The following is a 27,848-nucleotide window of genomic DNA, read 5'->3' on the forward strand; positions in this document are numbered from 1 at the left end:
GGACAAGACTCAAGAGTTGCCACCCCCACGACGGATATTTCTTCCCCCGTACGGAGAAGTATCCCTACGCAGTAGCATCCTAGCAATTGGACAAGGGACAGCAGAACTCAATCTCGACGCACGTTGTTGGCCAGGTGGAGGGGCCGGGACGACGACTAGCTCTGTCTCTCCACGACAAGAGCAAGTCGGCAAGTCCCCATTGCCAATCGATGGCGGGGAGGGAAAGGCAGCTGGGAGAGACAATATGCACTTGTGTTCGAGAGAGGGAGATGATGCTCGGCCCATCGCGCTGCACAGCATCGTGGATGTCCTCTGGCGCTGCGCTGCACCATGGCGTGCGCTGAAGGCCAGACACATCATGATCTCCTGCTCCAGCCTCGAAGACAGAAGATCATCTGTTTCGGACAGGCCGCCGGGCGAGTGTGTGGGTTGACAATACTATACGCAGGACGATGAATTGTTGAAGGGGCGAGCAGACAGACGATCATGCCTTTGAACGCCCCGCCACGGCCAATGAGGAGGAACGGATGTTACCCACAGATGAGCATAATGCAGCGTTCGCAGCAAGCTGTAAAGTGTAAAGTAAGAAGAAGGTAAGGCAGGAAAGGAGCATGTAAGGAGAGAGTCTGGACAGGATGATGAGCATCTGAGTGGGAAATTGGGAATAATCGTGGTCTGATGCTGATGGAAAAGGTTGAGTATGACCGCTATATTGTCCCATCTCCTCGGGGTGTGAAGGGGTGAACGGCGGACCCCTTTCTACTTCCTAAGGTACGCGTAGATCTGTTGAGGCGGCTCTGGTAAAACCGCAGTACTGTACTGTATTCATGCGCGTGTTATTACCGCTATATAGGGCACTGCTGACTGGTATTATTGCCTCTTCTCGCCGTTTTACTGCCGTATTAATAAGTTGCACGGAAAACAGCTGGAGACTCGACGCGCTACTGGCCGCCCTAACCCTGTCAGGCGCGTTGACGGCCCCTAAGAGGTAAAATCTCGAAGTAGTCGGTCGCCGTGCCCTGGAGAACTGTTCAATTGCGCGCGCTGGAGCCCTCCGGCGCCAAGGCCCAAGGTGGTCTTACGATTCTTACCGAGGGGAGTGGTCCCGTGGAATTTCTTTGGTTTTAGTTTATCTGGGTAAATCTTATTTAAAAATCCAACCGGCCACCTCAGGAGAAGCACCTTTCTCTCCAACCCAACCCTCGAGCTCCCTCACGCCCGCCTTCACACGCCCTCTTTGGTGCGTGCTATAGCTTGTACGGTCTTATCCTACGTTCCAGAGCAATGGCTTCATTTACTGACATCTCGCGCAGGTCTTCCCGTCTCTGTGAGGAAACTTGGTTCCTGAAGGTGCAAGCATCACCGGTCTGGTCGAAATCCCAACAAGATATTTCGACCACCCTGTGCAATCTGCTCCAATCCCACTCCCAAGTGCAGTCGCCAGGAGATCAATTATCTGATTGACAACTCCCTCTTCTGCTCCGCAGGCCCAAATCTCGGTTCACAAGTCCCAAAATGTCCTCCACTGCGGTTCCTCAACGGACGGTCCTTCAGCGGACCGTCACTTCCACCACGGCTGATTCGTCGCCATCTACGGCCGCTGGCTCCCCGAATGACACCCCGAGACAATCGCCTTCTTCCACATCTCTGTCGTCAATGTCCTCCCTGGGTGAGGCGAAGGAAGAGAAGAAGGAGAAGGAATATGGCAAGCTCCTCGACACCTACGGCAACGAGTTCGAGATTCCCAACTACACTATCAAGGACATTCGGGATGCGATCCCCAAGCACTGCTTTGAACGGGATGGTCTCCGTAGTATGAGCTATGTCGTGCGAGACGTTGCCAGCCTTGCTATCACCTTCACGCTCTACTACAATTTCGTGACCCCGGAATATATCCCGTCAACCGCAATCCGCGCTGTACTTTGGACCTTCTACACCATTATTCAGGGTCTCTTCGGTACCGGTATCTGGGTTCTTGCTCACGAGTGTGGTCACCAGGCCTTCTCCACTTCCAAGCTTCTCAATGACACAACCGGCCTGATCTGCCACTCGGCTCTCCTCGTCCCATATTTCTCGTGGAAGCTCTCTCACGGCAAGCACCACAAGGCTACCGGAAACATGGCGCGCGATATGGTTTTCCTGCCAAAGACACGCGAACAATATGCCACCCGTATCGGCAAGATGGCCCATGAGCTCCATGAATTGACCGAGGAGACACCAATTGTAACTTTCATCCACTCCGTGGGCCAACAGCTTCTCGGCTGGCCCATGTATCTCTTCTCCAATGTGACGGGCCACAACAACCATGAGCGCCAGTCCGAAGGTCGTGGGAAGGGCAAGGTCAACGGTTACTTCACTGGAGTCAATCATTTCAATCCGTCAAGTCCGCTGTACGAAGCCAAAGATGCGAAGCTTATCCTCATCAGTGACCTGGGCCTCGCTGTGATGATTAGCATTTTAGTTGCTCTCTGCAAAGCCTTCACCTTCAAGAACATGCTCGTCTGGTACTTCCTCCCATACCTGTGGGTTAACCACTGGCTCGGTATGTCCCCGTAAGAATTCAGATATGAGGTATCTCAGCTAACCCGTCTCAGTTGCCATCACCTACCTGCAGCACACCGACCCAACGCTTCCCCACTACTCTGCCGAGAGCTGGAACTACGTCCGTGGTGCTGCTGCAACCATCGACCGTGACTTCGGTTTCATCGGCCGTACGCTCTTGCACGGAATTATCGAAACCCACGTCCTCCACCACTACGTGAGCACCATCCCATTCTACCACGCTGACGAGGCCACCGAAGCCATCAAACCCGTCATGGGCCGCCATTACCGCGCCAACACCGAGGGCGGGGCTCTCGGCTTCTTGAAGAGCATGTGGGTCAGCGCTCGCTGGTGCCAGTGGGTCGAGCCATCGGAGGGTGCCGTCGGAGAGGGCAAGGGAGTCTACTTCTACCGGAATCGCAACGGTCTGGGTACCGCACCGCTCAAGCTGGCCCCTGGCGAAACCCTCCAGCAATGAATCATGATGGGAACTGGATGTTGACGACAGATGGAGCGCCAACTCTGCACTGCATTTCTTGCGCGGTCCAACTACTACTTACTGGATGAGAGGTGTTTTTGGCGTTTTAATTCGATGACTCGGCAGCTCCGTCGGCACGGGATGAATGACAAGAAAAGAAACAAAAGGATGAAAGAACGAGTGAGAGCATGAAAGAGAGGGCAAAGCAAACCGCACGAAATCTTTAGACTCGCAGATAGAACTGTGTTGCTCGATTGATAGAACGTGGCCGCGGCGATACCACTAGATCAGGTCATCACTATTAAAATCGTACAAAGAGATCTCAACTCTGCAAGCCCTATATATCTCGTGATTGCCGAACCTATCACGTAAGCGAACTTCAAGAATGTGAACTTTGAGAAATCCCCAAAAGGTCTTTCCATATCCCATACGCCCTTAACCTAAGCCCCAACGCCAAACGCTCCTTGAATTGAAGATGTGAGATCTGAAATCAGGGTAAGGAATAAGGAGCTCAATGCTTGTTTCCAATAGTGGATGGGAACAGCAAACGCAAGAATATGGACCCGGGATACACGTGGGATAAATTAGATTAAATTATCTTCTTATTTGGGTAATAATAGAGATAGGTAGAAATCTATCTGGATATATACACAAGCCATCAATCATGAGATTCATCATAAAAACTAACTGCGCTTTCCACCCCCACGTATATCCAGCTCATCTCTCATACCTAGGTAAAGTCTCCTCACCCGGCATAGTATGATGATGATGAGGATGATGGAAATAGCTCGCTCCATATCCACCCTCCTCCTCATCCTCGGTAAGGATCGGGGCGGAGGGTTCAAGCTGCACTGCAGAAGAACTGCCCTCCCCGGCATTGTCATCCTCCTCGTCGGCGTGGAAGTCGGTCGGGGCGCTCGCTTCGGCCAGGAGGCGGCGACGTTCAAGTTCTTGTTTGTCTTCGGTAGAGCTGGCGTGCGGAGTGAGATCTTCGAGGGCGGGGGCGAAGGGGGAGAGGGCGTCGGGGAATGGACTGCTGGGGGGTGGGGGTTGGGTGGTGGAGGAGACGGGAGGAGGCATTGCGTCCGAGGCGCTGTAGAGATCGTCTTCGTCTGGTATAGAGGGAACGGATGGGGGGATTATGGTTCGGGATGAGGATGGTACGTCGTTGAGGTCTGGAGGCGGTTGGCTTGGGAGGAGCCTTTCTTCAGCGCGGCGAACTCGTTCTTTTTCGTCGAGGCCTTCCTCTTCCTCGAGCTCAGGTGGCGGGACGGGTATCTGGGTATGAGAGGGTGGGGGGTACAGATCGTTGGAAGAGTCGTAGTTTTGCTGATAATTATAGCCGTCGTTCGGGTAGTAATTCGGATATCGGTCTTCGTAACTTTGCTCGTGGTATTGGTGGGGATATTGCTCGACTCCATTATCCTCGGCATCATTTGGCCTAGAGGGCTCCTCGTATATTGGATCGTTTCTTGTGGAAGGGGTCACCGGTACCTCTTCCGGCCAGTCATTGATTTCTCTCCTGACGGAGCGGCTGCCTCTCCCTCGTTTGCGCGCACTATCAGTTGTCCCGACGATGACTTCGAAGAGACAGGCTACAACGCTCTTCTCTCGTCGGACTTGATCTGTATCAACGATGCTTCCACCCCAAGTGGCTAGCATATTCGGCTGCACATCCCCTCTACCTCCACCCGCATTTCCGTAATTCGATGGGTGGGTAACCATGCCTACTCGTGGGAGGTGCCGTTGCTGGCCAGCCAACTTGCCTCCGAGATCAACGACGACCTCCACGTGATACTTGAAACTTATCATATCACCAGGAACGCCACAGATGGTCGGAAACACGTCCTCAGGGACCCTTACAGACGCATTCACTACTGCCGTCAGGGTGGAAGGATCAACAATAATTGGCGCAAACGTTTGGGAAAGGTCCTTTCGAAATAGACTGCTTGACCCGGCAGATGAGAGGGATAACCCTGCAAGTCCTGTCTTCGATTTTGGGTAATATTCATCGTGCTTCATCTTCTCTGCGGCTTTGCCTTTGATATCCACGAACAGAGACAGAGGCGGTGCAGAGTCGATCCGGCCTTGTCTGTAAAGAGTGATGATGATACCGTGCAAGCTTTTGATTGCCTTGGTATGCTTTATAGAGATCTTCAGAGGCAGACTGTCGCCAGGTAGACATCCCGACTTCAGAAGCTCGATGGTGGCGGTTATGGTCTTGTCTGCAAAAGTACTGTTGCTATCACATTGGCTACCCCGTTTCGATTTGGCTGACGATGGCGCAGGACCAAGCCCAAAGCTTGGCTCACTACTACTACTGGTTGTGCTTTCTGTCCCAGTGGCAGCACTGACCGTACTCAGGATATCACTGGGCACCGGGCTTCGACGGTTTACGCTGTGGTCTGTCGACCCACACTGGCTTGCAGACTCGTCTGGGTGAGGCGACGCGGCTGTCCGTTTTGCTTCGGTCCGGGATCCAAGTTCCGAAGATGCGTCCTGGGAGCTGCTCTCCTTGCTCTTGACTGTCCTCCTTCTCCTCATCCGTCTCGATATTGGTTCAAGGGATATTGTCCTAGGCTTTGGTGGGGTCATGGGTCCAATGTCCACCGTCTCAACAAGGGAGAGCTTTTTATCGCAACTTGACGTGGCGGCCATTGATGTTGGGCGTGTGATGGTTGATGTTATCATGTAGGAGATGGTTCCTCGTTCAAACTATTTGATATGGTTAGCTGGAGCTCTTGCGGCAGAGGGGTAGCATGAGGACATGCATCAATACTGGTTGGCAGCCCTTTGCTGGGGAATTCCAGCTCAAAGTTGAAATTGTAGATGCCAGACTCGAGCCGTCCTTCACCACATAACGTAACCTCGTCCTGAAAGAGTGAAACGTATCCGTCGCCAAAGTATTGCACCCTTCTGCGACCAGTCGACGCCCTGTTGACGACATCGACGGGCAGCGGCTCGTTCGCGCCATTGGGATGCTTGAAAATCCGTGCAAATCCGTGAAGGCAGACGGTGAGGTGGGTTACTCGTATGGGCTTGACTACGGTGAGGACCACGGCCCCCTTCACCAAATCTCCGGGCGAGTACTGTCGATAGGGCTCGTCGGGGCGGATATGGAAGTCTGCTAGGTTGCGCGTGCGAGACTTCAGCGGCAATGTGAGTCTCGACAGGAACGAGCGACCGGTCGAGGCAAAGGGCGAAGGCGACGGCGACGACGACGACGTTGGGGTAACATCCGCGCACATGCTTTGCTTTGGGCAGATGGGTGTCGCCAAGAGGCCGGATCAATGAGTGCCAAGTATTTCTTCGGGCCAAGTCCTCCGTACGGTACAGTCAATAATACACGCGCTGCAGGTAAGGTTTATGCCTCTGGTGCACGGAGAGAGGAGGGTCGGGCAGGGCTCCTCGAGGCGCTTCGAGAGAGCGACACGGCGGGGTTTGGTCTGCGTGCAATGAGCGATGAGCCGTAAGTTGACACAGCATTAATAATGATGGTGATAATTGCACTGGATGAATGGGAGGTAGACGAGAGCACTGGCAAAGCGCATACTCCGTAGTCAGTCCCGCCTCGGGCGCCGGGGCTTTAGCATGCTCTTAAGGAACTCGAATACGGGTCGGTCGGTCTAGAGCCCAGAGCGTTGCATCCAGCAAATACACGCCTTGCGAGACAACAGATCCTCCCCTTTCCAGCCCAAGTTTCTCCCATTACGCGGAGTGCGGGGGTCAGTCTACGTATAACGAGCATTACCAAGACCCTACGGAAGACGAGTCTCTCAGAAGATCCACCGCAGCCGTAGATACGCCCCGGAAAATCATCGACAAGGTACCCGGAGTGCATCTGACTGAAGACCAGGGGAGGCGGTCAACTCATCCCAGTGCATATCACAGTGGCATCCAATGCTCCCACATGGCCCTGTAGTAGTAGTAGTAGTAGTAGTAGCACAGTACTGTACGTACCGTAGAAGGGAGGGGGGTGTGATGGGAGTCTGGGACCCTTTATCAGATGAGATCCGATACGATAAAAAAGCTTAGCTTTCCAAGTGGCGCTCATGAACCCGGCGTAGCCGTTAATCCAGATGGTACACTTGAAATTAGAGCCCAGAAACGATCCCGCTGCATCCCTACAACTGACACGTGAAGCATGTTGAGATGGGACGGTTGTTTTTGAGTTGCAATGTATTGCAATGAACGTTAGAGCAAGGTCGAGTATCGTCAACATAGCTGGGAAGAGCCCTGAGGATGTCATCCATAATCTCGTGCCTGCTGCAAATTTTCTATCCTTTCCTTTCCGCCAAACAGCGACGAGCTTCCTCTCTTCCACTAAAGCTCCTTCAGACCTTCTCCAATGACATACTCATCGCCGCACGCGGACTGCATATAACTGGCAGCCTGAGCTCGATCACCGGTTAGATTGACCAGGAAGCTCTCCAAGGACTCGATATTGTCGGTCCATCTGATAGCACTATCCTTCAGCTTCTGCGTGTCCGCTACCTTGCGTAGAACCTCTGCTGGGTTGTTGGCACTGTAGAGAGATAGTTCCTTATCGAGAATGTCCATCTCCTTCAAAAGCGCTTCATGGGTTTCGAAGAGAGCCTTCCTGTCTATTCCACCTCCCTCTAGCATTTCATCGTCCTCCTCCCGCTTCGTCATCTCTTCCTCGATTTGTTTCTCTGTATCAGCAATTGTGGTTACCAGCTTAGTCTCCTCTGATTTCAGATTGTTGAGTATGGCCTCCTTTGATCTCTTTGCGTCCGACCTGAAGCTCCAGTACCAGTTGCCGCTGCCGATCTTCTCGACTCGAATTTGGTTCTCATCCTGGAGAGCTTGAAGGTAGTCCTTGACTTGCATTCCATTGATTGATCCGACTGAAGGGAGTAGCTTCTCAAGTTCCTTGAAGGAGTAGACTCCCATCGATTCTCGGAACCACTCCACGATCTTGGCCTGCTTGGCGGCTGGAGGTTGATTTTTGGGTGCCTAGAAGGCCATTAGTATCTCGAACGCGCCTTTGTCATCAATTAATTGAAGTTACTACCATTGATTCTGGGTGTTTCCTTGCACTCTGACCCCAATGATGTGCGATGGTTGTGTGTGCTGGGTGTGGGTGCTGGTCAATTGTCAGTACAGGCAAAAACCAAGAAACGAGCGAGAGATAGGATTTCTCTCACCTCGTGTTCCAAGTCACCACCCACTACTACAGACAAGTCACAATGTTGGGAAGGCTACGACATTTTGTTTACCTGATGCATTCTAGGTTATGCCTCGCATTAATCGTTTACTACAACCCTCGTGTGAAAATCGCTTTCACTGAATCCCTCGCAGTCTCCGCTAGGATAGTTTCATTGCAGAGCTCCATTGCCTTGTTAAGACAAAAGAAAGTCTATTACGACTACATCTCTCTTCCCGCCGGTCGTTCTCTCCGTCCTTGTAAATACTGACAAGACGTTCGATGTCTCTAATCTCTGCACATCAACTAAAGGCTCGCCACCGAAACCATAGCTTATCCAGATCGTCTCAAACTTGGAATGATCATCTTTTGCATGCCCTTTTACGATGCTTAAGCTAGAGTCAGAGTTACCGGGAAGAATGAGGTAGATGTTGTTATTTCGATCAACACACATACTTGCTCGAGAACCTGTCTCCGTGGGCTTCGAGGCACTAGTAATGCCAATCATCGACCATTCGCCTTGGGAAGTCAGCACCAGAACCCCCAAGTGAGGTGATCATACCATTTGGCTTGCGGCGATATAACATCCAACTCTCCTCGCCGCTTCTATTTTCTCGATTCAGGGCCCAAAAACCACCTAACCAGTCTGCCGATTGTGCTTCTTGGTTCAATATCCCACTTCCCATCGGTATCTCAAAGACTTGGGCGCCTTCAGCACCTGGTTTAATCATGGCTTCCATTTGGCTCTCCAATTTGCTTCCAATTTTGGCTAGTACACGGTTATCAGCGCTCTTCCAGGTCTCTCCAAGGTCATCGGAGAAGGCATAATTGAGATCGTAGTTGTTCTCTGGCCCGTTGGGTCCTGCTTGCTGCTTGTGCGCATCCGGTGTGGCCAAGGGAGGAAACGGGATGAAATTGCGGTAGCACCAGGAGATATGAAGTCGAGAGTTGCGATAGTCGATCCCATTGATGTAAGGACTATTCGATACTCCGGTCAGATGTTGGCCTAGGTAAGTGTAACTGTGTGTAGCTGATGAGTAGCGATAGAGCACGTCCGATCCTAGGCCTGCTTGACCAATGCGGTACGTGAGGAGAAGATCATCGTCAATGTTCACGAAACGTGGATATGTCACCTCTTTCATGAGTTCGTTTGGGGAAATACCAGGTAGGAAGTCTTGTGTCTGCGAGAAAAGAGAGGCATTCCATCTATGATCTGCTGACTCTGCTGCTGCCCCAAGTTCCGATATTCTAAATCTCAATCTAGTTCCTTCAGTGGACGCACCTCGTACGTTGGAGCGTGATACTCACTTGTCACAGTGGTGGTCAAAAGCTATATGGATGGACCCGTCCCCTTTACAAACTCCAATAGAAATTGTATTGTGACCATCGTCAACAGTCTGGTCATAATCTTCAAAGGTCAGTGTCTGCCATGCTCCGGTTGTGCTTGATGTATCAGGTGGCAGAATTTTGCGTCGAGCTAGGTTGACATGACATATACCAGTCTTCTCGGGTTTCAAAGCCTCTGTATAAAATGCAGCGTACTGCCATCCATTTACAGTTGTGATCGGGTTCTGTTGGAAAGAGTTGGCATTGATCCTATGTGCCCTATCTGGATCCTGACCCAGGACAGAAATGACCACGTCTTGAAGCATTATGAGAAATGATTCTTCTATGATGCACAGGATATTGAGGAGGAATTTTCAGGAAGACGACCGACCTTGGCCAGCATGCGACTGGGTTAAATCTGCCATGGTGGTCAATCGCCCGGCCACAAAATGCCCATCTCCTTGGAAACTTTACCATATCCCAGGCATATCTGGGGTTGTTTATCCACCTATCCTGTTGCCGTCCTGACCTTCCCAATAATTCGGCTTATCATCCCCCGAAGTCGCGGACCCTTCACGTCAAGGGGTTAAAAGCAAGACCTCCAATCATTGTCCGACTCGCCAAGAACATGTTGAAACGGGTCCGGGGAAGCTTCTGACCCCGCATATCTAATGGCCAACTGCCGGACAAATATATACATTCATGCGAGCATGAAGAGTGAGTATATATTTCGCCCCAATGTCTCCAACTCGTTTGCAATTGTTTTCTCCCATATATTGCTGCGCTGACCTTAATTCATGATGCTTTTCATGAAGAATGCTAAGGTAGACAGGACAATTGTCGCTGAAGCGTCTCATCTCAACAACAAGCATGGACCTTGGTGGCATGATCGAGGATTAAGGACCCTAAATTCTCTGATCTTTATCCCTTTGATGAGCGAGTATGTCCAAGGGTATGATTCAAGCCTCATCAACAATGTTCAGCAGCTGTCAGTGTGGCAGAAAGGTACGTAGAAGAGAGCTTCAACTTCTTTGAGTGAAGCTATTGTGGTTACTAATATCTGTACAGAATTTCATCATCCCTCAGGATCGCTCTTAGGGATCCTCAGCGCAAGCTACTGGGTTGGCAATGTCTTGGGTGTCTTCGTAATCACCCCGTTGTCAGATCGCTGGGGTAGGAGAATGGCCATGTTTTTTGGAAGCATTGTTGCTATCATTGGAACCGCGCTCTGCAGCGGAGCTGTTGAAGGTAAATTTGAAAGAGGTTTTTGGTTTGCATTTCTGACATATGATAAGCTGGTATGTTTATCACAGGCCGGCTGCTGCTGGGAATTGGTGGTGTCGTCGTTGGTGCCATTGGACCGGTAAGGCAGAAGCATAAGAAGAGGGTTCTAAGGCTGAAGAGAATAGGTACTGGTGGCCGAACTGGCGTATCCAAGTATGTCAAATTGCTGCTACAGCAAGAGTGAAGGGCTGATCAAAGTTCTTACAGGTCAAAGATCAACTGCAACTGCCCTTTCCAATACCCAATATAGCATGGGTTCCATTGTAGCTGCCTGGATTACATTTGGTAATTATAATGCCTGTTCTCTATACAAGGTTAAAGTGCTAATCTCTTTGAAGGAACATTTCGGATCAATGGGACTTGGTATGATCAATTCTCGCACAATAAGTGCCTCACTGATGAAGGACAATCAGGTCATGGCGAATTCCGTCGATCTTTCAGGCTCTCCCATCGGTGCTACAGGCCATCGGAATCTTCTTCCTTCCAGAATCTCCGAGATGGCTCGTGAGTAAAGGACGGGAGGAGGCCGCCCTCGATGTGCTCGCTCATTACCACGCCAATGGAGACCGAGAAGATGAAGTTGTGCAATTCGAGTTCCGGGAGATCGTAGGAACCATTGAATTAGAAATTGCGGCAAGGCAGACAAAATGGAGTGAACTGTGGAGGACTCCAGGAAACAAATGGAGGATATTTATTATGATTGTAAGGAATCCCTTGAAGTGAACTGGGACTCTTGCAGACTGATCCGGATTGAGCCTTCTCTATCATAGATAGACATTTACTAACGTTTTGCTCTTATAGTGGTTTGGGATATGCAAACAATGGTCTGGGAATGGAGTGGTCAGCTACTATCTCCACACTGTATGTCCTCCCCACGTCGCACTTCCCACCATCGGTATCAGGGCTCTAACAACAAGTAGATGCTCGACGACGTTGGAATCACCTCAACGTTCCACCAGACCCTGATCACAGCGACATCTTCAATGTTCTCCTTTGCTTGTTCCGTCGCATTTGCCTTCCTCCCAGCTCGGGTGGGGCGTAGACCCCTCCTATTATGGTCCATGGCACTCATGTGGCTTGTCTTCACTCTCATCACAATCCTCACCGGCGTCTTCACGTATACAAAATCGAAACCCGCCTCATATGCTTCCGTTGCATTCATCTACCTCTACAGCGGAGTTCACAACCTCGGCTGGACCGGAGCCATGATGGTTTACGTGGTTGAAATTCTTCCCTATGCTATGCGTGCCAAAGCCATCTCCCTCTTCTGGCTCATCACGGGGCTAGCGGGTGCTTTCAATACGTACGTGAATCCTCTAGGGTTCAAGGCGTTTGGCTGGAAGTTCTACTTTTTCTATGTAGCTTGGATTGCGGTTGAGTTCGTGGTGGTTTATTGGGCGTGTCCCGAGACCATGGGTACCAGTCTTGAAGACGTGGCCTTGATACTCGAGGGCTCCAAGGCGACAGTTAGTAAGATCAACCCAGTGACCGAGGCCTTGGCGGAAAAGGATAGGCCTGTAACAGGGGCTGTGGAACATGTGGAAAAGATTGGATAAGTACAAGATACTAGAATTTTAGCTGTTGGTGGTATAGGCATAATCCATAGTATACAATTGTTTCCTTGGATGCATACTTGTTATAATGTCCCATCGAGTCAACGCCACCTAGATAGCAGTCCCTGCTTATTTCCCGAAATCACACAGCGCAGGTCAGCAAGCCGTTCAGCCCTGATAGAAGAACCATAAAACCCCGCGATGGGGGGATAGGAAGCTCTTAGACGAAGGCCGTGCAATCTAACTGCCCAATTGAGAATGTCAGGTCTTCTGACAACAATGTATGAGAGGAAGTCGTAGAGTACTTGTCCTTGGGTATGAAGCGTCCTCAATGAACAATACCTCGAACTAACCTCGAGCTGGGAGTGAGCCTAGTTAAGTTTTGGCACTCACCATCTTGCAATCAAATGGGATCGTGCCCGGAACCCAACTAAATGGAAAGTTTTCGCACCTCGAGATAAAGGAGCCTTTTCATTATATTATTATAATCACACATAAGGTTAGCTATAGCGACAAGAACTATGAAGCAAGTCTCTAGCAAGTATCCGCAATGCTCCCGCTTATACGCTGCACAAACGCCGCCACCTTCCTAACCTGTCCGAAGAGCCTAACCTGCCCCAATTCAAAACGGAGATGATTGTTTGCTTTTAGTATCGCCGCTGATACGATCCTCTTCGATCGAGCCCTCTTTCTTGGTATTGTCCTCGTGGAAATCAGCAAGACCAGCAGTCTGGCTTGAATCCTCAAGTTCCTCGTCCGCCATCTCGCTGTCCTCAATAGCTTTTGCTATCTCGGCCCTCATTAGCCGTTCCCATTTCGGCATCATCTGTCCTTCCACTCGAGTCCCAGATATAACTTCTGTGTAATCGCGGGACATGTTTGTAAAAACTTCGTCGGCCTTGCTGGCCATCGACTTTGCCACCTGTAGAACAAGTCAGGCACGGAATTTTGTAATGGTCATCGCGAAAGATCCAAAGAGGTTGGAATAATTGAACATATCTTGGTCTCTGGAGATATGGCATCTAGGAAACAGGTGCTTGAAACATACCTGTCCACACATGTCGATGAGCCTCTTTTTGACTTCCTCGCAACTTTCAGCGAACATGTCCAGGTTTGAACTGACGTGGGATGTCATATGCTCTTTCATTCTCATGAATTGACCTAAATGAGCCGTCAGCAAATTACTATGAGGGTCTAACATCTTGACTTACCGCCACCGACTTCCGCGGCACACCATTCGTAAGCTGATGCTAGTTTGCTAGCGATGACCGGAGTGAACTCTCGATTTGCGTCTCGCTGAAGCGTATTGATCACCTCAATCATCTGTGCAGTGAAATTTGCGAAAATAGCCTCATAATTACGAAGCTGCTGGCCCAACATCGCTAACCCAGCAGTCCCAACTCCTTGTTTCATACTCCGAGCTTCAATTTCCTGATGGAATGCTGTCAAAAGGCCCTTAGATTTTCGAGTAAAGCTTTGTAACACGCCTGGGAGCCTTCTAGCAAATGCCTTCTCCCAGTGGCCAGCAAGATGCTTGATAATGGGCTCACATAATTGCAAGTTGAGGTCATGGGACCCTACAGCATTAGTAAAGATCCCATTGCGACGGCATAGAGCTTCAAATGAGTTAGCTTTGATCTCGATACATACGGCAGAACAGCTGTTACCTTTGTAGGTCGCCCAGTAGAACCCGCCAGCCTCACGATTTTCCTGCACGATCTTCAGCAAGCAATCATGAAAAGGGGAGTCAAAGCCCACCTACCTTGTTCACCGGAGCACCCCATTTTCGCGCGGTCGGCAATGCTTGAGCAGCGGCTTGTTGGATGACATCCCCAAAATTCTCGAAAATATTTTCTGCCAAGGCTTCATTCATGTCTGACAAACAGTCTTTAACAGCTTTATCCAAAGACGCCTCGAGTTTCTGTAGTCTCGACTTGAGGAAGCGTGTCTCAGCAGTCCTCTGTGCATCTGATATCATTATTCCCGTACCGTCGTTAGAAGCCCAGAGACTCAATGAGTTCATTAGCTGAGAAAAATTGGTCAGGAAGCGTCGACAGTTCGATGTCCTGACACCTTCCGTTAAGTGTTTGCAATGCTGTTGTAGTTGTGGGATCTCCGTCTCCTCGAGAGATCGGAACCCAGGAACAGCAGAATCGCGCTGCAACCGCCCAGACATCTGCTGGTAAGCACGAGCGCTGCAACAGAAAACCTGGAGAATCTCACCGTCAGCATAACTCGATCAGAAATAGTTAACGATAAGGTCTCAAGACAAGACTTTATTTGTAACACCGTGTCTACTTTGACGGCATTTGCTTGAGAGGACCATAAGTATCGAGATGCAAAGCATCAATTGCCTGTATATTCCAGTAACTGGTCATGGTTGAGAGCAGATATTCCTCTTACCCTATCCCGATCCAATCGATTCCCAAGGTAGGTTACCTTGATGATTGAAAGTTGGACATGGTAAGGAGGCCGCTTCTCAACTGCTTCGAAAATCCAGGGAATTTATATGATATAATTCCAGTTTTGTGGGTAAAACATAAGATGTGTTATTGGAGAATTGTACATACCGGGAGCGATCGGGCAACTTCTTCATAATCTCTGATGTCCTCTTCGGGATTGAAATTGGTTTCGTCTTGTTCCTGGGCGTTTTCTTGGTCGAGCTCCTTGATGCCGGCGGCAAAGTCGGTTTGGATTGCGCCTTTAGAGTAATCATTTCTGCCCTTAATGCAGATAGCACTTATGGCCCTCTCGATTGCGTCTTTCTCTTTATCCAAAGCATCAATTTCCTCGTTCAGGGTTTTGGACTTTGCATCTAAACTGGAGCGTTCTTTTCGAGCACGCTTTTTGTCCTCCTTAAGTTGAGAAAGCTTTTCTTCGATGGCCTCCATTGTCAACGGATCGCCTTTCTCTGGTTCGGGGTCACTCTCTGCTTCAGAGGCCTCTGAATCGTGCTCTTCATCTTCCAGATCACTGCCGTCATTTGAATCATCACCGTCAGCAATTGAGCGCTTGCTTTTCTTTGCCCGTTGACCGGGTTCCGCTGAACGCTTCCTCTTTTTGGATTTGTCGGAAGGTGGCCAAACCTCCTTTCCATCCTCTAAATCATCCTTCAACGACTCCCACTTCTCAATTTCGTCATCAGCATCATTCACTAACTCAGAATATAGGCCTCTCGAATCTCTTAGCTCCTTTAATGACTTCTTCAAGCCCCGTATCTTCCCATCGATGTCATCAATCTTTGCCCAATCTTCGGACATCTGCTCTTCAAGATTGAGACTGTTAGATGCCTCCATTATAGAGATATCATCTGTTTTCGAACAGATGAACGTAACACGCGAGTAGATGCCGTCATACTTCAGTTGACGTTTAAAGGATTCGCCAAGTAAAGATTTTGCGGCCTTGTCACTATCCATGGAGTTAGTGTCGTAGTTAACTAACGGAAAGCTTACGGGAATTTGAGTGTATGCTCCTTGGGCACCAGACAATATGCCAAGAAAACTCTAGTGAGATATGCCTCCGTTTGATCTTTGCGATTATCAAAACCAGTTGTCAAAACAGGTTTGAGAATTGAAACTGGATTCGAGCCTGAGGAATTGTCAAGCACCCGATATCCAAGTTCAATAACTAGAATGTTTCGGCAGTTGCAATAGATTTAATGTGCCTTCTTCTTGGACTAAGTCGACCCAAGCAACTCATAGTTCGAAACAAAAAACAAGGGAAGCGACTCTGGGAATACGTACTCAACTGCCCTGGTTATCGGGGCAACAATCCATAGTCCTTCCAAAAATGTTAATTTGTGTGCTATAGGGTGTAGAGACAGCTTTGCCTACCTGTACACTGCTTCATATATCCTGCAGCCACCGCAGCTCTGGCTGCATTCGAATCATGGACACCCGGGAGATCGACAATTACCGCGCCAGTAGATAAAACATCGGCCTTGGTGTAAATCCGGACGACCTTGATCAGGGGCCAAAATTCCATGGATTTCTTCTCCCCTGTTTCCTTTTTTTTCTGCCCTGTCGTCTTCTCCTTGCTGTCGACATAGTGTTGCAACGCACGATAAAATGGCTCTGGACGCGCCTTTTCAATCTTTCTAGTCTCACCAAGGAGTTCTCTGACCCCTGGCTCATTCATAAGTTGCTCGACAGTGCTGCTCGCTAGCATTTTATTTGTCTTGTTTGGGTATACTAGAAGCCATCAACATCTAGCCGACATTTTAGGACCTGACAGTGTCGGGAAAAACAGCTGATCCAGGGACAGACGCCTAAGCTATCACAATTCTCAGACGCTTTTGACCATTTAACTTAGCTTTGGGAAGCTAGTGCCCTCCGATTAACCGCGATACTGATTGGATTGGTAAAAGCGTTTTGAGAATGGTATACATCCAGTCATCTTGAATATATCTCAAGCTTGTTTTGCCCAACACTGTCTATGAGTTGAAGGGAATGGCTTACCAGCTTTGATCTTGGCATACGCGACGCCAGCTTCAGAGTCAGGATTGTGACATTCTTTCGACACCTATGATATCTCAGTAAATTCTATTTTGGAAACACCGGGAACCATACCTGGCCAGACGAATCAATGAGCTCAGTTAACGATAGACGGAGGTCCTTCTCCCAATCGGAAGCTTGAATGAACTCAATATCTGCGCGATATTTGGCGTTTTCGTCGTCGCTTGTGTTCCAGGACATCTCGGTCACAACCGCAGTACATGCTCGCATGCTGGGTTCATTAGAGAAGGTATAAAAAATAAAGGTGTTGACAAGGTCATACCAATTTGTAGGCACCAAGCGCTCCTCCTCAAGAATGGCGTTTATCACGCTGCTTTTACCTGCTCCCGTGTTTCCAACGACGCCAATGATGGTCGGAGTATCGATTTTCTCATTTCTCAAGGTCTCTGCGGACTTACTGTTAAAACAAAATCATAGCGCAGGATTGACGCACCTACCGATCTGTTGCAAAAAGGACCGCACATCACTTTGCTCAGTTGCGCCTGCTAATTTGATCTTCAGGTTGTCTAGGAGGGATTGGTTCTTCCTGACTTCGGCTTCAAGACGCTCTGGGAATCCCTCTTCAATGATCTTCTGAAGACGTGTGAATCGCGAAGCATGGGTTGGCATTGATGATATAGTAGAAGGCTCTATGTCACCCATCGGTAAGTCCCTAAGGGAATTCTCTGGCTCCACGGAAGTATGGGCATTGAGACGCTCTATCTCTGGGGTCGGAGAGGAAATGGCTCCTGGATAAAAATGGGAATTTCCCGGGGCTATTTTCATGAGGAACTGTCAGTTATAGATATCATACAGAAGCAGCGACCGGCAGATCCATACCGAATCCAGCAACCCCAGGTCCTATAGGCTGACTACGTTGATGTTCGTGTGGTGATTGAAAGAAATTTGAGTTGAGAACAGCATTTTCGTCCTTGATCTTGATTGGCATTGGATCAGGTGGTACTGATGCAACCAGTCCAGCAGCGAAACGCGCGTTCTGAACTTGAAGGTAAGAACCTCGTAAAGAAGATAGGGACGGGGCTTCAATCTTTGGCTCCGACTTGATAGCTGCCGGAACATTATGCAGTTGAGAATTCAGTGACTTGAATGGGGTCCTGGCCAGACTTTCAGGGCGCGAAGAAGACGATAATGAAGTCATGGTGGCTGCTTCATGGGCGATGAACACAACTAGATTATCTCCCAAAAGATTTAGGGAACGGATCTGGAGCTCATCGGGAACATGATGGCCTGCAAATCTAAAGACAGCCTCAATCCCAACCCTCTTCTTGTACCCTGCCCTTAATTTGGCGATTGAATGTTTCTACAACTGTTAGCCCTTCTACTCGATTTATATGGCTGGATGATTCCTCGCCTCCTTGACCTTAAACCACAAGAAGTTCTCAGCAGAAAGACTTTTGCCATGTTGGAGGACTGCGACAGCAATTCCATCTTCGAAATTGCCTACCGGCTTATTCTCTGCTACTATACGATGGACGTCTTTGTAGACATCATCAATCTGGAAGAGGCTGAACGGGGAACGAGCCGCCATTGGCGAAGAACGCGCGGAGGAAGTTCCTGGATCGTCTGCAATGGAGGCTTAGAGACGAATTGACAGACGATGTCTATGAATGGATCCTGGGTCCCATAAAGGCCACAGAAAAAGCACTTTGATGGGTAGATTGGGAAACTAGAGGGGTAGAAAAATCCCGGTCGAATGAGGTTGATGATCGACCGAGTCGCGTCGGGCTACCTTACCTTAGGTTAGACGCGTCAAGAAGTTCTGGCGCGAAATTGGAAAATAGCCTTCTCACGTGACAACGCATTTCCTGCGATTTGCTGCCTCAGGTATATTCTTATCTTACCTACCGTACCTTACCTTATAGGTACTTGAACCTCTTGGAAGGTACTTTACTTTTAATTTTACCATCGCCATTCAACATGAGGTATTGTTTTGTGAATCAGCCCATAAGTTTCTCGCTTCCGACTCGAGGCATCGCTATTAGTATCTTGATATTAGGAACTATCTCTTTCAGTCATCTAATTCATGTCCAAAATCAATAAGCCGCAGTTTCCTGGCATCCCTTGGATGAAACTGCGCGACTTTCGATCTCACGAGAAACCTTGCTGCAGCAGATTCCCTTGCGAGCTCCACATACGACCCTGAGCCGCCTTCTCCAGCCTCAACAAGACTATTTAGGAGTTGCTCCGTCAATTCGCGCATTTCTGCAGCCGCTGCTCGTTGCTCATTCCACGGTTCTTGGGGTTGAGCGTCCTGGAGAGGTCTTGTTCCCCAAATTTGATCAATTCGACGTTGGCGCTTGTCCTCGTTCACACTGCCCTTGACCTTCCTCGCTTTTCCTTGCGTACTGAATCCGGCTTCCAGCATTGACTGATCGACATCCACCATTTCTCCAACTATAGGACCCCCTAGCTCTTCGGCCGCAAGCATAGCTGCCAAATGTCCGTCTATAAATCCATTGAATGCCCTAATCAGTTTCTTAGTCTCAGCATCGTAATAAGCCTTTTTCTTCTCCATCTCAAGTATCATAGCCTTGGCTACTTGACGTGGTGGTTTTTGTGCGCGCTCCTCTATCTGCCCTTTCAGCGACGATATTCGGGTCTGCAGCCCGGCCTGGACCAGTTTCGCATCTTTAAGATCCGCTTGCTCTTTTTCCAGTCTCTTCTGGATCTCCTGGAGTTCGACTTCGGTCTGAGAGATACAGTCCCGCGTCTCCTTGATGCACTTGTCTGTATTACGAAGAGCCAGAAGGCCTGGAATTGGAGATTCTGGAGATGGGAGGTATGGATCTGTCGGTGTAAGAGTCTCATAGGTAGCCTTGAGGGCGCGTAATTGCTGTAGGTGAGATGTAGGGTCGTCAGATGGCACAGTATCTATTGAGGTTGTGGACGCACGAAGCTGGGCACTCATTAGACCGTGAATTCTAGAATTCAGATTCATTGACTCTCACCTTCTCCAGGACAGCTTCTTGCTCTTTGACTCTGTCTTGTAACTTTCTCAGAGTCCGGTCAAGACGAGCTGTGTAAGAAGCGGTAGCGCGTGACATCTGGGTGTCTTCCATAGTTTTTGCCGGTTCAAGCTTGGTAAGGTCCAAAATTAAGAGCTACCATATGGTTCCCTGGTCCGAGACGTGAATTCAAAGCATGTACAAGGCGTATCGTTCGATTTTGCAAAGTACCTCGCAATCCAATTGTTCTCTGCGGAGGGGGACGCGACTCATTAGCGCGGCGCTTGAGCCTCGCCTCGCTTGTTGAACCGCAAAGCTCTCGTCACCCATTTCATCAATCCCAGTTCCTCTAACGTTCTCCTTCTAACGTCGACAACCTTTCCTCCTCATCGTTCCCTCAATCCTAACTCCCCTATAATCCATCCTTCTCACTTTCATACGAACTCTATCGCGTCCAGCCCCTTCACATCACCACTTCACCATTCGACTCCATCTCAGGCGTCAAACCCGAAACACAACCCCCAAACAAGCAAGCAAGCAATCGGCCGACGTCAAGGCAACAGGCGTAGCAAGAGACAACGACAAGTCTGGTCGTTGGCGGACCTCAAAGGTTTGACGATAGGTCTCTAATACTGCTTTTCTCCCAGAGGGGTTTCAATCAGCCACTTCACGTCATACATTCCATCCATCGCCCTCAACCTCACTCTCTCACCTGCCCAAATCTGCAGATCACTTCTCAAGACCTATCTTCTGTGTCTTGGCAACAGCTGCTTGCCTCCCTCTTCACGACATCCATTCTCTTCTCAACAATCCCCGTTCAAGCACACGCTCTCCTCCCCTCATCCGATCACCAACACCAACACGTTTTCTTTCGAAGACCCCTGGTGTACATAACGATCAATCAATACTTGTTCTCGACCTCCTCATCCTCCTCCCCGACCGCTTTTCCAGCTTAAGTGAAGAGATTAACCCATAGAAGCGAAGCATCATGTCTGCCTCACCAACAACAGCACCGACACAATCGACGAAGCGCCCTCTCGAAGACCCTTCATCCCCATCCACTCCTAACGATCAGCCTGAAGCCAAGCGCCCTGCCCTCGACAAGGTCGTGAAGGGGGATGATGCAGAACAGAAACCAATTGAGGAAAGCGCTGCATTGCCCGTTGTCGGATCCAATGGCGATGTCAAGACTGAATCCACTAATGGTACCAAGCCCGAGGCGAAGGATGAGCAAGGCGATACATTAGTCACGGATGCCCCCGCTGGTCGTGAAGGGATACAAACGATTGGCAGCACTGGAACTTCAACTCGAGGTCCAAATACTTCCGGTTCTACACTTCAGCATGACGAAAGCGGGTGGATTCATATTCGTGCGGTTATCACAAGTGCGGAAGCAGCTACAGTCATTGGCAAGGGGGGCGAGAACGTATCACTGATCCGTAAGATGTCTGGTGCGAAGTGCACAGTAAGCGATTACCAAAAGGGTGCCGTTGAGAGGATCCTTACAGTCAGCGGTGTAGTTGATGCAGCAGCAAAGGTATGTAGAATATGCGGACCTGCTTTCTCGCAAGAATCTAACTTTTCTGCACCAGGCATTCGGCCTTATTATCCGGACTCTCAACAATGAGCCACTTGAGGCCCCTTCCACCCCTCAATCGAAGACATACCCTCTCCGGCTTCTTATTCCTCACATCTTGATTGGTTCGATCATTGGTAAAGGCGGCGTCAGAATTCGGGAAATCCAAGAAGCCTCAGGTGCTCGTCTCAACGCTTCAGATTCATGCCTTCCCCTCTCCACCGAACGCTCACTTGTCGTGCTTGGTGTTGCTGATGCCGTTCACATCGCAACCTACTATGTTGGTAGCACGCTCTTTGAGCAGCTTTCGGAAAGGTTTGGAGGGCCGGCAGCATCTGCTTATGCTTCCCGAAGCGGCGGTCCGGCTGGAGTAGTCCCTGGAGGAATGCAGGTAGTACCGTACGTACCCCAGCCAGCTGGTGGTAATTATGGCCACCCTGATCATCACCGTCGCATCGACCGTGGGCACCACACCCCTGGCAACGCTTACGGCCATCCTTATGCTCAAGGTCAGGTTCCGCAGCAACAGCCTGCCGTGCCAATGCACTACGGTGGCTCGCCCGTTGTTGCGGGCTACGGAGGTGTTGGGCCACAACAACCACAAGCAGCTGGCCACGCTGGTCCTCAAGCGCACGGTGGTCCACCAGTCCAACCGATGCAAGGCATCGTCCCTGGTCAGCCGTTGACCCAGCAGATCTTCATCCCAAACGATATGGTCGGAGCCATCATTGGCAAGGGTGGTGCAAAGATCAACGAGATCAGACAGCTCAGTGGCAGTGTGATCAAGATCAACGAGCCACAGGACAACAGCAACGAAAGATTGGTCACCATTACTGGCACCGCCGAATGCAACCAAATGGCGCTCTATATGCTATACTCTCGACTTGGTCAGCAATCCACCTTCCCCTAAGATCATGGAGAACGGAACTAATAGAATCCTACAGAGAGCGAAAAGCACCGTATCTGAAACGATCTATACTTAATTACGCGCCTCTCCTACTTCTTTGCTATTGGCTTTCTAACGGCGTATTTGGGTGCGGGATGGGGAATCAAAATGGATGAAGGAGCTTGCTCATGCTCTCTTGCTGCTTTCTCGCAATTGCGTGTGTATCCATCATAGGCTTTATAATGATATACATCGGGATCCCGGTTTCTACTTTGCTAAGAAGCTACCTACCCCTGGGTAGCGGTCCTGGTAGCGGTCCTACTTCACTCACTTTAATGAGCGTGCATACTGACGTGACTTCGTAAATCCGCTATGGGTGAAAGACTCGATTCACACCTTGTGCATAGGTACTAATAAAAAAGTGATGAAGATAGCCCCCGTCAAAGCAGCAACATATTTTCAGAACAACCCGCACACTCCCCAGGAATCAGGAGAATAAACACGATATATATATGATACACAGTAAATCCATCCAATAAATTCCAGAATGGCTTCCTCAAATACGGAATATTTCACTCTTTTTGCCTACGGCATGTAGATAGATTTTAAAGATCCAGAAAAGCTAGAGAATAGAGAGTATGTGTATAAATTAGATTTATAGGTTGATGCGTTGAAGTGTGGAAGTGTTAAGGAGAGGTCGATGGAAAGGAAGGGGAGAAAGGAAGGGATGGAGGTGGAAGGTACGAGGAAAGCGTGGTGGGTGGGTTAGTTTGGAGGAGGGGGGAAGAAAAGAGATTTGATAAGAGAATGGAAGATGGGGGCGTGAAGATAGATAGGTAGGAATGTGTGTGGGTGGGATAAGGTATATAGCGATGAGAAAGATAGGGAAGGTCTACTGTGGAATGGGTAGATGTTGTTCACTTTGATCACATTATGAAGACGCCTTTGGAAATCTTTTTCAAATCAACATTTTTATTGAGTTATTAACACTAAGGTTTATGATCATTATACATCAACAATAAACTCAAAGCGATCCATTTCCTCCATGTACAAGCAGCAAAACCTTAGAACATTATCCACCAACCATTCATCAGTCGTAAAGAATTTCGATCGTGTTGTGTCGGGTTGTAAGCAGAGAGACATATTTAGCTGATGGTGATCTTGCGCCTCTCCTGCTTCCTGGCCTTGGGGACGATGATGCTTAGGATGCCATTCTTCATGGAAGCGCGGACCTGGTCCTGGTCGATGCGCTCAGGGAAGCTGAATGATCGTGAGAACTCGCCGACGCTGCGCTCAGAGACCCAGTATTTGGCTTCAGGCTCCTTGGGCTCGGCTTTTTTAGTGACTTGGGCTTCGGACTTGTCGTCTTCGACGGTAGCCTGTTGAGCCTTGCCGCCTGTGGTACCCTCCGGGAGGGCCCCTCTGGCCTTGGGTTCTTCAATCACGCCGGGTGGTGGAGTGCCGGAAGTGTAGGAGCGTTCGCTCCGGCCGCGGACGGTCAAAGTGGATGCATCGGTGAACTCGATATCGACATCCTTCTGTTCTATGCCAGGCAGCTCGCCATGTAGTTCGTAAGCGTCGGGGACTTCCTTAACATCAAACTTGGGCGAGAAAGTCCTGACGGTGCTCCGCTGGAGTGGTCGGTTTGCGGAGGATTGATAGTCCCCGTACTCATCAAGTAGACGGAAGAGAGGAGTGAAAGTGGAGTAGTCGGGGTCAGAGATGAAGCCTCTTGGGAAGAACGACATTTTGCGTAGAGGTGTTGTGATAAGAGCACGTTTGGTAATTGGTGATGCTCGAGTGAGTGTTCGTGAGAGTGTTCGCGATAATTGCATGAAGGTTTATCTGACTTCTGATTGATGAAGAAAGAGGATGGTCCAGAGAAGCTCAGCGCGTTTATATACTTCATGATCCAATTCCAGAGATTTCTGGCAATTGCGGGAAGACGACATGTCAGGAGACTCTTGCTTCATCTCATCTCCCTCAGCGGGAAGGACGAGGCGACCAGCCATTTCCAGCGATTTCTTGAGGCAACCACTTGATTCTGACACCACCTAGCATCTTCATCATCTTCTTGGATCATAATCACGATAGAAAGGAGCGGGGTTGACCAGCAAATTCGAGATGACGCGACGAAATTCGAAGAATGATCCAGAAGGTTCCACGAGCGCAAGAAAACAAGCACAACTGGGACGAAGAGGTTCATACACGTGCATGGCCTTACCTTCTCGTGCGAACTCGCAAGATACACATCCATGGAATGCTCATGCTCATGCTTCTACAATGTTCGATGATTGAAAGGCTGGTGTTGTTACTCGTGAAGGTCATGTGAGAAGTCTGATATCTTTACACTTTTGGCTTAGTGTAATCCTACCACAAACCTTACCCAAACGGGACTTTCACCCGAGTTCCACCGGAAAAGCGAAAAGCGGGCCATACGACGAAGAGCGCACAGCCACAGCCACTAACCAACTGTGGCTTGCGCCCTATCTCAATTTCAACATCAATCGTCAGATTGATGTTTAGCACTTTGCCACCCGGAGGTCGCTCCGCGCCTGTATCCTTGACTGACCGTTTGAGATGCCGTCAGCTTGCCCGCAATGAGTGGCCATCCGGCACCTTGTTGCCGTGTTTGTTGCTCCGCGGGACTTTCTTTCTTCCTGAAGTTCTTGGCAGATTGCAAAATGATGACTGAGGCTAGGCAGGAGGGATATACAGTATACTAGAGTGGCAACAACTTCCCCACAATACCTTGTACCTTTTGGCTTTGGCCGACGGACTTTACTTAGGTGGAAACTTGGTGACCCTCACTTACCGTAGTACGGTGCTTCCCAAGACTCAATTCATGCTAGAGGGAACTTGCCAGAGAGTTTACACAGAAAAGTTTAAATTGTCATATATGTTGAGAAATTACAGACTGCCGTGTACAAGATGATATAGCACTCCCAAGGCTATGCTGATGCAAGATACATTCCAACCGAGTCTTCTATCTTCCCTTCGTATATCGTAGACGCCATCTCTTCATGATCATAGAACTCATTATCTAGAAAAGTATGCTGCAAAGAGCTATCCCACTTGAAGATAAATGAAATCCCATAGCAATGGCCAGCAATGTCAGGATCCCGTAGCATTATTCCTTATCCACTGCTCGAAATAGTTGCCGAAACCCGCCTGCCTCTGAAGATATGAGGCTTATTGAAAGGGACGCATAGGCGGATATCCAGCCAGAGGAGTTAGCATGCCTTGCATCTGAGATACAGGCTGCGCAACAGCACTTGGGATCCGATGAAAGAGACCTATGAGCTTTCGTCCGACTGAAGTCTCCAATTCGGTGCCATCTCGAGCAATCTTTACCTCACGGTTCGAATTCCACGGGTTCCTTAACCCCCTCGTCCGATAGAATGGAAGCCGGGTGGTTGATAACCATTCAACTTTGAAGGGTTTACCCCACGCTTTCGAATTCAGGGGCGATTCTAAATCCGTGTCGCTTTTGTTGCTTTGAGTTTCATCCTCCTCGTCTTCTTCGTCTCTTTCTACTTCCCAGAATATCGTCCCTCGAGCCGAATCATCAATAATACGACCTTTTGGAACAAACTCAGTTGCCGGAGTAGGAATGGCCTTTGGAAGTTCGGGATCTTCCACAGTTTGTGCTTTCGGTGCGAACTCTATTGCTGCCGCGGGGTCATCATTGATGGGGGATATCATCCTTGCATAGCCAAAGTATTCTCCTGACTTATTTGCCGAAAAGATCAAGTAGACATTATCTGCAGTCTAAATTGGTAGTTAGTATTAGGGTCCAAGGAAGATTTGGATGGAAAATGTGTCTTGCCTGATATGCTTTGTTGAGAATCTCTTCATTGTGTGACTGAGTGGCCCAGATTCCATTTCGTACACTGAGCTCGAGGTCTTCGACGGTAAGGCTTTTGACAACAAAGAACTTATCTTTGGGCGATGGACTGTCCTCACTATCCTGTTCGTTCACCTCTCCGCCTACCTCTTTAGGTTTAGATCCGCTCTCGGGAGAAGGCGTTCGATCTGGGGCGGGATTTGGAGGCGTCAGCGCGGCAGGGCCCGTGGGCGCGGGAACACCAGTAGTGGTTCCCACAGATCTCCTCCGTAATCTACTGACTAGTCTGACGTTTTGGAACCTCGAATCGTGAATTTTGGCTTGAGCAGCAGCGCAGGTGGTTTCGTCTTTGAAATTGGCGAAAGCACAATTGCTCTTTGAAATTAGGAATAGGGACTCAAGTCCAGGAGCTTCCTTGTAGACATGATGGACAAGATTCATCAGCTCGGTTTGTGGGGGCAGATTTCCTATCCAAATTGCGTGTCCTGCGACAAATCAGTTCAGCTCTGGAGGTGTCAAGCGCTGTTGCAACTTACCACTTTGACGAGGCTTTCTGGGTGGCCCTCGCACAACAGTAGACTGACCTGAGCTAGATCCTGCAAATCCCTATCAGCAACCAGAATTTGATGTGTAGTAGTTGAGGATAGTTGTGAATTTTAGGACTCACCAATTCTGCTAGGCATCCCGGATCCTCCAGTAGGGGAAATAACTCCTAGATATTCGTTGGGACGTTGCTGTTGGGGGATTTGACTGTCCGCAGAGTAGCCACCGCGAGGCCCGTATTGTTGAGGTTGTGGCATACCAGAATACATCTGACTATAGTGACTTGGCTGAATAAAAGGAGGAGTCCCAAGTTGCTGTTGTTGCCCTATAAATCCCTGATAGAATTGATTGCCCATCGCTGGCCCTTGTTGTAGATGCGGCGGAGATGGAGAATTGCCCGTAGCATAAATACTTTGGTACTGCGCTTGGTATGGGTATGGTGCGTTCGTTGGACTCATGGCTTGTGGCCCACCAAATTGTGGAGGATTTTGCATCTGGTAGATGATCCCGGAGGATTGAGAAGCTGAAGGATATCTTTGTGGTTGGCCATAGTTCTGGTAGGATGGATCAGGCAATGCTGCACTGAGTGGACCAAGATTAAACGGCTCTGGCCTTGTCTGTAAATTCTGCTGCTGAGGAAAGTATTGTTGACCCGGAATGTGGCCGACATGCGTAGTGTTCTGCGAAGAAGTCCCTTGTTGGCTCTTCCTAGCATCCTCACCCTCATGCGGGCCCGGCCGCGATAATTGCGCGGCGTCTCGTCTAGAAGACTGAGACATATTAGACGGGTCTCCCATAGGTCGCGCTGGTGTATCTCCCATGAGTGCTTCGTGGAATGTCGGCAACGGTTTTAAGAACTGGATCAAAAGCAAAGGCCATGTCAGCAACAATTCATGTGTAATAAGGCTCTACCGGCCAAGAGAGTTCATAAGCCTAAAAGTGAAGACCACAACCAAGATGAACCCAATTGCCAATAGCTACTATGTTATGTGACCAGTAATACAAAAGTCAACCATACCTCTTCAAATCTCCTCTCCCCGAATCAGTTTCCTTACGGGTCCTGAGCTACTCCTTCCTCCACAGGGTAAGCTCCCGCAGGATTGACAAGCCGTGAAAGGCAAAATAGAGTTTCAATCCTTCTCAGCCTGCGAGTATCCCCCTATGAAGCGGTAGGTAAACTGTGTATTG

General features: G+C 49.4%; 10 protein-coding genes across 10 annotated transcripts; 3 read left to right on the forward strand and 7 right to left on the reverse strand.

Moving 5' to 3' along the window:
- The first annotated feature begins 1,050 nt into the window (after window positions 1-1,050).
- Window positions 1,051-3,033, forward strand: M430DRAFT_64727 (hypothetical protein). The gene is made up of 3 exons (XM_024869126.1): window positions 1,051-1,256; window positions 1,314-2,542; window positions 2,595-3,033. Exons 2-3 carry the CDS (start codon window positions 1,516-1,518, stop codon window positions 3,017-3,019), a joined length of 1,452 nt encoding a protein of 483 aa, XP_024723101.1. The 5' UTR covers window positions 1,051-1,256; window positions 1,314-1,515; the 3' UTR covers window positions 3,020-3,033.
- Window positions 3,034-3,736: 703 nt separating this feature from the next.
- Window positions 3,737-6,267, reverse strand: M430DRAFT_48653 (hypothetical protein; the record flags this gene model as incomplete). Its single annotated transcript, XM_024868010.1, has 2 exons — window positions 3,737-5,734; window positions 5,791-6,267. 2 exons carry the CDS (start codon window positions 6,265-6,267, stop codon window positions 3,737-3,739), a joined length of 2,475 nt encoding a protein of 824 aa, XP_024723102.1.
- A 1,075-nt stretch (window positions 6,268-7,342) lies between these two features.
- Window positions 7,343-7,996, reverse strand: M430DRAFT_135581 (hypothetical protein; the record flags this gene model as incomplete). The annotated part of the gene is made up of 1 exon (XM_024862413.1): window positions 7,343-7,996. The coding sequence occupies exon 1, from the start codon at window positions 7,931-7,933 to the stop codon at window positions 7,343-7,345; it is 591 nt and encodes a 196-aa protein (XP_024723103.1). The 5' UTR covers window positions 7,934-7,996.
- A 386-nt stretch (window positions 7,997-8,382) lies between these two features.
- M430DRAFT_48654 (hypothetical protein) lies at window positions 8,383-9,838 on the reverse strand (the record flags this gene model as incomplete). Its single annotated transcript, XM_024868011.1, has 3 exons — window positions 8,383-8,705; window positions 8,749-9,446; window positions 9,495-9,838. The coding sequence occupies 3 exons, from the start codon at window positions 9,836-9,838 to the stop codon at window positions 8,383-8,385; spliced, it is 1,365 nt and encodes a 454-aa protein (XP_024723104.1).
- Window positions 9,839-10,321: 483 nt separating this feature from the next.
- Window positions 10,322-12,352, forward strand: M430DRAFT_135583 (hypothetical protein; the record flags this gene model as incomplete). Its single annotated transcript, XM_024862414.1, has 9 exons — window positions 10,322-10,517; window positions 10,581-10,760; window positions 10,808-10,875; window positions 10,922-10,949; window positions 11,004-11,081; window positions 11,135-11,159; window positions 11,210-11,498; window positions 11,598-11,657; window positions 11,717-12,352. 9 exons carry the CDS (start codon window positions 10,322-10,324, stop codon window positions 12,350-12,352), a joined length of 1,560 nt encoding a protein of 519 aa, XP_024723105.1.
- A 619-nt stretch (window positions 12,353-12,971) lies between these two features.
- Window positions 12,972-17,472, reverse strand: M430DRAFT_96974 (hypothetical protein; the record flags this gene model as incomplete). Its single annotated transcript, XM_024870001.1, has 12 exons — window positions 12,972-13,271; window positions 13,398-13,510; window positions 13,561-13,965; window positions 14,017-14,059; window positions 14,112-14,558; window positions 14,920-15,757; window positions 16,093-16,129; window positions 16,183-16,539; window positions 16,807-16,870; window positions 16,918-17,074; window positions 17,126-17,249; window positions 17,301-17,472. The coding sequence occupies 12 exons, from the start codon at window positions 17,470-17,472 to the stop codon at window positions 12,972-12,974; spliced, it is 3,057 nt and encodes a 1,018-aa protein (XP_024723106.1).
- A 1,399-nt stretch (window positions 17,473-18,871) lies between these two features.
- M430DRAFT_26000 (hypothetical protein) lies at window positions 18,872-19,922 on the reverse strand (the record flags this gene model as incomplete). Its single annotated transcript, XM_024865326.1, has 2 exons — window positions 18,872-19,759; window positions 19,812-19,922. 2 exons carry the CDS (start codon window positions 19,920-19,922, stop codon window positions 18,872-18,874), a joined length of 999 nt encoding a protein of 332 aa, XP_024723107.1.
- Window positions 19,923-20,796: 874 nt separating this feature from the next.
- On the forward strand, window positions 20,797-22,351 carry M430DRAFT_48658 (hypothetical protein; the record flags this gene model as incomplete). The annotated part of the gene is made up of 3 exons (XM_024868012.1): window positions 20,797-21,345; window positions 21,401-22,271; window positions 22,329-22,351. 3 exons carry the CDS (start codon window positions 20,797-20,799, stop codon window positions 22,349-22,351), a joined length of 1,443 nt encoding a protein of 480 aa, XP_024723108.1.
- A 1,064-nt stretch (window positions 22,352-23,415) lies between these two features.
- M430DRAFT_97196 (hypothetical protein) lies at window positions 23,416-24,018 on the reverse strand (the record flags this gene model as incomplete). The annotated part of the gene is made up of 1 exon (XM_024870014.1): window positions 23,416-24,018. One exon carries the CDS (start codon window positions 24,016-24,018, stop codon window positions 23,416-23,418), a length of 603 nt encoding a protein of 200 aa, XP_024723109.1.
- A 1,444-nt stretch (window positions 24,019-25,462) lies between these two features.
- M430DRAFT_48660 (hypothetical protein) lies at window positions 25,463-27,439 on the reverse strand (the record flags this gene model as incomplete). Its single annotated transcript, XM_024868013.1, has 3 exons — window positions 25,463-26,041; window positions 26,100-26,602; window positions 26,785-27,439. The coding sequence occupies 3 exons, from the start codon at window positions 27,437-27,439 to the stop codon at window positions 25,463-25,465; spliced, it is 1,737 nt and encodes a 578-aa protein (XP_024723110.1).
- Window positions 27,440-27,848: the final 409 nt, after the last annotated feature.

Source organism: Amorphotheca resinae (assembly GCF_003019875.1).
Source record: "Amorphotheca resinae ATCC 22711 unplaced genomic scaffold M430scaffold_3, whole genome shotgun sequence".
Lineage (NCBI taxonomy): Eukaryota > Fungi > Ascomycota > Leotiomycetes > Helotiales > Amorphothecaceae > Amorphotheca > Amorphotheca resinae.